Genomic DNA, 10,820 nt, shown 5'->3' with positions numbered 1-10,820 from the left:
AGACTAATAGAGTAACTTTGCACCAAAAAAAGTATAACCCGAATCAGTAGACTAATAGAGTAACTTCACAGCAAAAAAAGTATAACCCAAGGGGCTGGTGAGAGAACAGGGAGTTGTGTGTGGGCAGATAAAGCTGAGGAACAAGAAGAGGCTTAACATAAAATATTGGAACTGGCTCCCTGCAGAAAATGCTGTGTGAGAAGAACAAAGGGAACCAGGAGCCAAGGGAAAAGCTGAGGAGAGTGGTCGTGAGAGCTGGGGAGACCCTGGCTGGAAGCAAATATGGGGTGAAACATGGATGCTGGCAGAGCGGCCCAGCCCTGGGAGTGCATATGCTCTGTGAAACACACAAAAAAGGGATCCTTCCCAGTGTCTGGAAGGGAAGGAACTCCTGGCAGGTGTTGGGGATGATGTGGATGCAGCAAAAGAGTATTTTGGACAGGGCCATGCCAAAGAGAAGAGGCAGTGCATTTGCAGAGGCAATAACCAATGCCGGGAAAGGGGGCAGGTGTGGATTTGGGGGCTATGCTGCAGGTTTCCATGTTTTTCACCGTGGCAGAACTTCATCCTGATCCTGGGAAGGCACGGCTTTGCCTGACGCAGACAACGATCTCTGTGCAGGTGAGACAACGTTCACCTGGGAAGCTCCAGGCGGGAGAGTGGTGATCTGGTGATCCAGCGGAGCCATTCCCCGTGAGATCAAGCTGCGAGCAGGACAAGGCTGCCCTTTCCCAGGACAAGCATGCTCCCAGGAGGAGGCTGCGGTCAGAGACCCACCGAAGTCTGGAAGAAGGAGCTGTGCCGAAAAAGGGACACTAGACCCACGCACCCACTAGACGGGTGTTTTTTTCACCGCGCTGGCTTCATCACCCAGAAGTTACCGGCGGAGACGTTCAGCAGCGCCTGTGGGCACCGAAGCGGCGGAGGGGCCGGGGGGCACCGAAACATCTCACGGACCCGTCCCGGCTCTCCGCAGGCATCGCCCCCGCCCGCCCCGGGGCGGTCCCTGCGCGCAGCCGCGGATGTCAGCCCAGCCCCGCCGCCCTGCTCGCCGGTGGCGGGGCCCCCCGGTGCCCGGCGGGACCCGGCCCAGCGTTCCCCCCCCCCGGGCGGGTAAGGACGGCGCCGAGGCTTCTCCTGGTGGGGTGCGGGCGGGCGGGGAGGGGGGTGACTCCTGCCGGGACCGGGGCTCCCTGCCGGCCCCCCCCGCCCCGGTCGCTGTGCGGGAGTGGAAGGGCAGTTCGGGCGCTGGTGGTGCGGGAACTGCTCGGCGTCGTTCACAGGGACAGTCGCGTTCAAATTAGCCGGAGGCTGAGCTTATAATTAATTCTTCTCCCCCCCCCCCAGCTATCCTAGCTATAGGAGGATAAAGTTTTCTGTGCATCAAACTGGACAGATAAATCTTTTTTCCAGCTCCCTCTGCTGAAATGATCCGGGCAGTCAGGTTTGGATGCTCTGACATCCAGTGGCAGCAAAAGCCAAAGTCACGTACGTTTCCTGCTTTCAGTGAAACGCAGGCATCGCAGAGTTTCAGCTTTAGAAATGTAGAACAGTTTCCAGACGATTCATGTCACTTTGGGTTTTTTAATGGCGCTGTAGAGATAATGGTGTGAGCTTCCAGAAAACACAGATGAGGAAGCCCACATCCACCACTCTACAACGAAAAGCAGAATTTTTGTGTCTAGTAACATCTTTTTTTTTCTGCTGTTAGAGACACCAAAATGTAAGCATTGAAATACTCGGGTTTGGACTGAGACGTTCTCACTGCTTGGTACTTACATGATATTATCCGGAGATACTTATTTCATGTAAATACGTGCTTAGTCTGAAAGTCGAAAGTGTTGCTGTTGAATGCATGCAACAGCAACAGAGAAAGATAAAACTGCTCTAAGGAAAACTGTTAACTGGGAATTAATAAACCTGCTAAGAACAGTCATCCTTGAGCTTTTGTACGGAAACAATAGAGCTCTATTTGCCTCTTGAAATCGGGTGATAACGGGTGGCAACTTAACAGCTCTGCAAATGGAGAGCTGAATGTGTGAAACAAGGCGAACAGTAATACGTACTACTCGACCCAAGGTTACTCAAGCAAGCCTTTACACAGCCCGGGAGGAAAAAAACTCGACTGCACTGTTGTTCAGCCATCTGACATGTTTTCTTTCATCATGAGCTTTCCCTCGGGGAAAATGGATGACAGGATTGCTCTGTCTGCAAACAAACAAGTCGCATGGCTGCTCCTGACTTCGTTCTCAGTGTTGGAAAGGCATCACGAGAGGAAATCGTACTTAGCACGAGGAGCTGGGATGTTGCTTTATAATTCTTTTCTTGGTTTTGACAGAGGCTGCCATCAGGGAAACTGGCTCAAAGAGTTGCCATGAAGTGCCCTGGACCTCCAGAGAGCTCAAGACTTGCCTTCTTCCTGGACAATGCCTTAGCCAGAGAGGCTAGGATTTGGAAAGTGCCAGTTTTCCAGAATCTCGCCCTGAAGGTACTCTCCCCTGTCCTCTTTGGAAGTCTTTAAGGGACTCTGCAGAGGTGCAGTGCTGGTCCTGCCATCTAATGCACCTGAAGGCAAAAGTCATCCCACATGGACTGTTTAAGGAATGGAGGGGGAGGAGGGTCTGTACTTGTCCCATCTTACATCTTTTTAATACCCTATGTAAACTAGGTGCTTTGCATTTTGTTTTGACTCAGGTAGTTTTGGGAAATGAGGTGGAGCAGGTAAGAACAGACAATCAATGGTAAAGCCATAAATATGTCACGTTAGAGTTAGTTGTGCTCGACACCATCTTTTGAGTCCCATCTATTCAGGTGGGAGAAGAGGGAATTCACTGAGGCCTAACAGAAACCCAGCCCCATTCCCAGCTGCTGAAGCGAGTCAGTCTACTACCTGAGGAAGTTACAACACTTAATGTTGCCTCTGTGTACAATAGAAACAGGTATGCTCAGCTGCTTCTGTAAAGTGCATCAGATCTGTGGAAGGATGCACAAAAGTGCCCTGCCAGCCTCATCTCTTTTTTTGCAATAGTGTAGAAATGCTGTTTTTTTACCAAGAGTTCTTACTGTCAAATAAAGCAAAATAGTGCAACAGATAACATGATGAGTAATATTAAACGAATTGGTGGTAAACGTTGTCTGTTCTATGTAGCTGCTCAGGCCTTTCAGTTCTCCTACAACAATATTCAAATGTGTGCCATGGATCATGTGTGGCGTAATGGCAGCCAGAGTAAAGTCCTTCCTCTCACCTGAATGTATCTTCAAATAAGATGTAAGAAAGAAAAAAATGGAGTGTGTTTTGCCTTGTGCCTTGGGGGAGGCATAAGCCTGGCTTCTGTGGTGCCAACACTAAGCAAATTCAAGGGCTGTTTAAAAAAAATAATCTTGCAGAGTAAATCAAAACCTGCTCCTGACTCCAGTCTCTCTCTCCCTGTCGAGGCTGTCTGAATGAAACGTGCTGCATTGGAGGCTTCAGTTTTCTCAGGAGGGGGAAATAATGAGCACACTCAGCACCTTGCTTGTAAGAGCTCAGTTTGGTGGTTCGTACGCACTGTGCAAGGGGAGAACTGGGCACTTCCCCATTCAGTACTCCAGTACAAACCGGTACCAGGCCCTTGTAAGCACAGCTAGAGCCTGACTGGGTGGGCAACACGAGGGAGTACTTTAAGCTGCTCTGAAATTTGCCCTTGCCCTCACTCTGTAGACACAGCCGACAACTTTCTGCATTTCAAGCCTCCAGACATCTGAAATGTTAATTAGAGCACTTAGAATGATTTGAGTCTTCCTTTGGAGATACTTCAACAAAATCATCAAAGCACTAACTGTATTTTTCTTCTAACTTTGTCTTCCCCTCAGGGCACAGATATCTCCCTGTCCTGTTACAAGAAAGCGGTTCTCTGGATTGCAGAAATAAGCTCTCAGTTCAAGTTTCACCCTGAAACATTTGCCTTAGCTACCAGCATCTTTAACCGGTTATTGGCATCAGTAAAGGTAGAGAATCTCTGTCAGCTTTTTCCTGGCTATATCACTGATTGGGGATGTAAAGAGTATGTAATCAGTTTATACACAAAGCAGGTACTATGTTTGGCAGCAGATTTAGGGAGCAGTCAGGGTCTTTGTGGGGAAGGCTTTTAAGCCTATGAACTTGGGTGTTTGATGAGGTTCCACTGATTTACAGTCTTCTGTAGAAGTGTTTGTGTGAATTGTAGTCCAAATGCTGTGATAAATACAAAGAACTCATCATCTGGTTGTCTGTGCTAAATGGAAAACATTTGCACTATCACTTTTAATATTTTAGTTTTGAAACCACTATTTTTAACCAAACCATGGGGCCAACTTTTTCTGTCACTGAAGCAACAGCAAAGTTATGAGTTGAACTGAGCCTTGCAGCTCTCAGTTCTATTTAGATCAATACTGGCATTTAGCAAAAGCATATTATTTAATACCTTAGCCGACAAGAGGAATAACTTTTGCATTGTAAATACTGTGGCATTGCATAGTCTAAAAATTGTGGGATACATGAATAAAAATTGCACCAAGAAGAGGATTTATTTTGTTTCACTTTGGATTTCATTGTTCTATTTCCAGCTTCAAATGAAACTTTCTGCAGCTAAACTAATTCAGAAGCAACTGTAACTTAATGAAAGTCTGAAAGTTGTGTCATCTGTCGTAGAATGACAATGATTTCCCCCAAGACTGTTACCTTCTTTACTCAGTGTTTTCTTCTTCTCCCTTCAGGCCCAATTAAAATATCTTCAGTGCATAGCAATTTCCTGCCTTGTCCTTGCAGCAAAAACCAATGAAGAAGATGAGGTCTGTATGTTTAATTTTAAAACACACTAAACTCATCTCTTGTGTTCATGTTGTTCGTGTTTCCAGGTCTTTCAGCAACTTGGGCATAATGAGGAAATGTTAATGGGTTTACCCTAAATAGTCTTTAAGGGGTGACAGTAACATTTTCAGTCCTGTTTCATCATTGTTTGGAAGAATTGTGACCTTTATGGATGAAGGACTTGTGTTTGCTTATGTAATGGATATGTTTCCCTCCTCCTGCCCTGAAACCTCTCTCCTCTCTTCAGAATCCACGGCTTGCAACAAAGCTTAGTCTGGGGCAGGGGATGGTCAAGATGCACATGCACAGCTTTGTGCGCACAGCATCGGAGTGCTGTAATTCTGTTGCGATAGGTCCTGGGAGGGTAAGGTATGTAAGACAAAGCAGAGGTTCTTCAGAGGAAGCTTAAAACAGAATAGTTTGCTTGGAGTCGAAACTGGTTTCTGAACCTGGTGAGGAAATGACTCAGGTCTGCACCTCAAGATGAGCATGTAAAATCAGCAACTACCCATGTAAGTGTGAGATTACACATGGTAATCTCTCGTGGCAGAAGTGCATTGATAGACTTCTTCAGACATTTACAAACATGAGCCCAAAGCATTTCAGCTTACACTTCTCTTTCCTTCATTCTGTTTTGAAAAAGAACAGGAAGCCTAGGAGTTGGAGTCAGACATGCATATCTCTTCGAACAACCTCTACTGTAGTGAAATGCTCTTCGCAGCCTTTCTTAAGATGTGTCACACTGAGGTTATTCTTCTTTTCCTCTCAGCTAAGAAGGAGAAGCTGAGTCAATGACCGCAGGAAACAAGACAACCACAGAAGGCCCTGTAAAACAGGCCAACAGGAAGCCTCCTCCTAGCTTGTCAGAGGAGCCAAACTAATGAGACTGGTAGCAGGGAACATGCATCACTGATGCAGCATTAAGGAGGCTCACAGCGACCAGGGAGGTGAACGACATCGTTCTTGCCGTGGGCTGGGTTCGTAGCCAGCTGCCCTGTGGCGAGCGTGGGCCAGTCTTCATTTAGGATGGGAGTTACCTAGGAAAGTGGTCTCCTGAACAAGTATTCTGCCTTAGCAGTTTGGGATGTGTATAAACTTGTCAGATCCCTTTGCAATACAGAGAAACACACAGAGCACTGTGTAGGACGTTGGCTTCTTTATTTTTTTTTTTTGTAATTTTTTTTTTTTTTTACAGGTAATACCATCGGTGAAGACGCTCGCAGTGCAGAGTGGTTGTAAACGCTCTCCAGCTGAGATCTTGAGAATGGAAAGAATTATACTAGATAAGCTTCACTGGGATCTTTACACAGCAACACCAATGGATTTCTTAAACATCGTAAGCACTAAGTTTTGCAAATTTTTTTCTTTAAAGAAACAGCTCCTTATCAAATAAGACTAGAAAACACAGATGCGCATACATACACACACCCACACATCCTTCCCAAGATGCTTTGCAAACTACCTGTTGCTAGCTATCTGCAAGTCTTTTGAAGAATGTTACAGTGATTTTTTTTAAATTTGTTTTTAAAATTGTCTACTATTTAAAACCTTTCATTTTGCTCAAAAAATTTACTCCCATCTTAAAGGACAACTAAAATGGACGTTAAAAAGATTCTCATAATGCACAACTATACGCCATTTTTATTTTTTTTTAAATACACACTGCAAAAATATTTCTAACTATTTCCATTCTATTAATACTGTACATAGAAAGCTGTCAGAGTTTTGCTACATTTCACACACAGGTTTTTTCTTAAACCATTTTCCTTTTCATCCCACTAATTATTCACCCTTGTTTTAGGCAATGAGACTACCCCAATCTGGCACTTAGTTCACACTGCAGTTACTAAACATTTGATAGAAACAATTAAACTTTGTCTTCAAGAAACGATCATGTGCTAGTAAGGCAAAAATCATGTGATACGAACACATCCTGGATCCCTTTTTTAAGGTTATGTGCAAATATTAAGCCATCTTAGGCTGCTGATTGTGAGAACTGCCTTTCTTAGGTGCTTGTTTCCTCAGTAAATTCAGAGTGCAGTCATGATTATTGGTTTTACTCTATTCGTATCTGCTGGCCTGAATTGTATCTCCTGGATAGCAATCTGCATAACGTAGAAACTTCAGAAATTGTTAGGAAACACAGACCTTGTACATTCATTATAAGCTCAAAAAACAGTTCAATGGTTGGCAAGTACAAACACAAAACACAAAAAAAAAAGGGGCAGGGGGAACCCTTTAGGTATTCTGATACGAGATGAAATTAGTCTGTACTTCTGGTTGATAACATATGAAAACATACAAAGTTCACTGACCTCTGCTTTTTTTTTTATATATATATATGTACTTTATCTTCTCTCCAGTTCCATGCCATGGTGATGTCCAACTGGCCCCATCTACTACATGGGCTGCCTCAGATGAATCCTTCCCGCCATGTTGCATTCTTGACCAAACAGCTACAGCACTGTATGGCGTGCCACCAACTATTGCAGTTTAAGGGCTCCACATTGGCTTTGGTGATCATCACCTTAGAGCTGGAGAGGCTGACTCCTGATTGGTTTCCTGTTATTACTGATCTGCTAAAAAAAGCACAGGTAGGAATCAAAATGGCCTTTGGTCACAAATCTTGAGGCCAGGACACCGATAAATTCATAAAGCGCACATGTATTTTCAACCAACACTGCACTTTAGCAGCCTTCTGAGAAGTGCGTGTCCATGTTCTGCCTTTCCTGCAGACCTTGCTAGCGTTAACAAGAGAGGGAATAAAACTGCAGTTAAGGTCTGGGACTGGGCAGAGAGCCTTCCCTTTGGCAGGGAAGGGAGGTTTCCAAACTGCTTGACCACAGATAGCCCCTTGCCTCCTGAGCAAGGAGAGATTCTCCCACAATGGGAGTGGCTGGGAACACCTAAAAACCTGCCCACTGTGTCCCCAGCCTCCCACTGAACACTGCAAAAACTTCTAAGTACAGTTACACTGCTTTTAAAATATAATCAATTTGGCTTCTAATGATACACATTAAAGGCAAGCTCTGGGTTTTTTTTTAAAGCTTTTCTCTAGTTTCATAAAACACATGCCTTTTAAGAGAGTACACCTAGAAGGCTAAAGACCCTGGCTGTCAGCTTACCGTTGACCCATTTTGTGGTCTTGAATTTGTCCGAAATAGCCTAGCCTCCTGCTGTCCCTCCTGACTGTTGTTGCCTCCTAAAAAGAGGGACTGCTTGCCCACCTTCTGTGTGGTAGTTCAGGAGCTCCCAATTAAGTGTTTTGCATCAGGGCCAATGTGCATAGCGCTGATATGCATCTACTGAGGCACGCAATACAGCCTGTCTCTGCCCTCCCGCTAATTACAGAGTTACAGGACCAGTGGCCAGGAGTAATTGATCATGAACTTATAAAAAATCTGCATCTTTCCTTACAGGTTAACAGTGCTGAGTTCATCCACTGCAAAGAGCTTGTGGATCAAGAGCTAATGCACTTGCAGCCATCCAATGCTGTTTATATTTTCTGTCCCATCAGTCAAGCCATCCAGGGCCACCCCAAGGCAAGGCTACCCTACCACGACCCTTCTGGATTGAATAATTCCCATCAAGTGAGGTTGAGGGTCACTGTAAACCAGCCAGTTTTAGTACCTTTCACACCTACTACAGACCAAATTCCTGATGACCGCATGGAGACAGATGAATACTATGATGGATTCAGACACCTGTACAGTGAGGACGGGGGAGCGAGTGGTGGGAGGGTGACCACGGGTGGCTCGTGCCCTCAGCTGAGGCCTGGAGAAGGCAGCTCCCCATGTCCTCCCTTGCAGGTGCCTGAAAGGGACTAGTGGAGAATTACTGCCTTGGAAGCAGCAACTGCAGAACCAGCAAACAGAACAGCCGACACAACAGAGCAAAAGTGCTGCTGTGTTTTTCAGAGGATAATGACAAAATCTTTCTATTTTTTTATGTCCTTCCTAAGCAGTATGTGCTACCTCTCAGTTTTTAACATCACATAAATACAGAAAGCTGGGGAGAGAAGGGACTTGGTCACAGTCCTACAACTCAGGGATCAAGTTGGCAGAAGGCTATGAACTGCATGAGACAGAACCAAATGTCTCAGAATTTATTTTTAAAATAGCTGTGATGGAGTGTGACAGATTGAGCCTTTCATCCAGCTCACTCCATTGTTCTCTTATTAGAGCTAATCTGACTTGCCCCGTGGGAGAGTGAACAGGAGCTGCTTTCGAGGAAGGGGGAGCTCCCATTGCTGGCTCTGTAAGAGTAGTTCTCAGGTAGAACCAAGGTTTTGATTTAGTAGTGAGAAAAACGAGAATCAAACCTCCAGTTTTTCTTAAGGCCTTACCCTGGAAGCCAAGGGTCTGAGGTCTGTGCTCGTTCTTGGTTAAGCCATTAAAGACCCAGTCGCAGTTCCTACACACTGTGGGAAATTGCTTCTAGTCCACAGTCACCGTTGCCTTGGGCGCTCACCCACCAACATGTGCCTTTCAGGTGGTTTTTTTTTTTAATTTGTTCTGTCTTACCCGACTAGATGATACAAAATGCCTTTAGTTAATTCTGCCTCCGCCCCCATTAGTTTTTATGAACTGCTCATCTCCATAGCAAAGCAGTTTGTAAAACTACAAAGGTCAGTTTAAACCTCTATTGCACTTTTAAAAACCAGCCTTACACATTCTGTTAAAATAAGTGTTTCCTTAGATTTTTTTGGTTTTGTTGTAAACAATACGGCCAGCATTTTCAGGTGATTGTTATCCTAGCTTGAAGGTATAATCCAGACAGTACTGGATGAATAACACCACCACAGCTGCAAGTCCTGTCACAGAACAGGGAAGGGTTTTACGTGGACTGGCACAGGCTCAGTGCTGAGCAGGTGTCTCACGTAATGACACAGGATAAATAAATAGGGGACAGGGATGAGACAGGAGCAAGGAGACCCTCATGCTGCATAACAGCAGCACTCATCAGTGGAGGAAGAAAGTTTCTGGCCTTCTTCCCCTTGCTCATCATCTTACCTTGTAGCAGAGGAATTCCTGAACATCAAATTGTGCAGGACCAGTGTCCTTAGCAGCTCTGTTAACAGAGAATGCTTTCTAAAGTATTACATTTGCCAGAACTGGCACAGAGAACAGAGTGAGCTTTGTATGTGTGCAGGGAGAAAGCTGTGCTTTTCATTTTAAACTGCAAAGAAAGCAGTGCCTCAGTGTTCCAGAAAGAAACATTTAGTATCGGAGACTTCGTGCAAATGACATGTGTGAGCAGATGTGACTTGAACCAGTGGTGAAACCGCGGGAGGTCCCATGAGGCAAGTCAAAGCTACCACAAACTGTGAATGCCGTGCTGCAGGGGGGAGTCTCTGCCCTGGCCAGGGGATGCTGCAGGAACAAGACTCGCTGCCCGGTTTTAGACCAGATGAGGTTTACGAGGTACCCACGCAGCTGGGGGCCGGGCAGTGGCACGCTTGGGATATGTTATTTATTCATCCTGCCTATGTACCACAGGGAAGGTTTTAATTTCGTGGTCGGGCTCTTCCCTCCCCCCAGTGCAGCACCTTCCTTTTCTATCACAAGCTGTGACTTGACTGCCTGACTTTTTGAAGGAGGCAAGTTGTCTTTTGTAGTTTTCATTAAATAAAATATAAGCTTGGTCTGTGCATTCTCAGTGTGCTCCTTGACAAGCCCAGCCAAAAGCTGATGCCCACACAGGTCCTTGCGGGAAGCTGGGGTGCGTGTCTGGTTCTGCTTTCCTCCAGTCCCTTTGCCCTATCTCAACCATCTTCGCCAGCTGCGTTAACCAGTGGAAATGCTAGCAGAAAAGTTCTACGCACAGTAATTAACATGCTGTAACTTTATACCACAACGACTGTAGCTCATGTTTTTTCCCCTGGCTTTGAGCCGACGTACATATTTTCTTGCCCATAAGCTGGATGATACAAAAAACCATGAACAAGCCTGCTTTTCAAAACCTCTGCAGATCTATACGATCAACATTCAAA

General features: G+C 45.4%; 1 protein-coding gene across 1 annotated transcript; it reads left to right on the top strand.

Annotated features, from left to right (window-relative positions):
* Positions 1–1,030: 1,030 nt before the first annotated feature.
* CCNI2 (cyclin I family member 2) lies at positions 1,031–10,474 on the top strand. Its single transcript, XM_075057163.1, has 7 exons — positions 1,031–1,113; positions 2,339–2,488; positions 3,853–3,987; positions 4,735–4,809; positions 6,024–6,164; positions 7,192–7,422; positions 8,248–10,474. Exons 2-7 carry the CDS (start codon positions 2,375–2,377, stop codon positions 8,653–8,655), a joined length of 1,104 nt encoding a protein of 367 aa, XP_074913264.1. The 5' UTR covers positions 1,031–1,113; positions 2,339–2,374; the 3' UTR covers positions 8,656–10,474.
* Positions 10,475–10,820: the final 346 nt, after the last annotated feature.

Source organism: Buteo buteo, chromosome 24, assembly GCF_964188355.1.
Source record: "Buteo buteo chromosome 24, bButBut1.hap1.1, whole genome shotgun sequence".
Lineage (NCBI taxonomy): Eukaryota > Metazoa > Chordata > Aves > Accipitriformes > Accipitridae > Buteo > Buteo buteo.
Note: the sequence above shows the minus strand (reverse complement) of the source record. Positions and strands in the feature narration are given on the sequence as shown.

Bases quoted from the DNA above. Each gene is read 5' to 3' on its own strand.
- CCNI2 (XM_075057163.1), top strand. From the start codon at position 2,375: ATGAAGTGCCCTGGACCTCCAGAGAGCTCAAGACTTGCCTTCTTCCTG. The intron at 3,988-4,734 runs GTAGAGAATCTC...TTCTCCCTTCAG, and splicing joins GGTTATTGGCATCAGTAAAG to GCCCAATTAAAATATCTTCA. The intron at 7,423-8,247 runs GTAGGAATCAAA...CTTTCCTTACAG, and splicing joins ATCTGCTAAAAAAAGCACAG to GTTAACAGTGCTGAGTTCAT.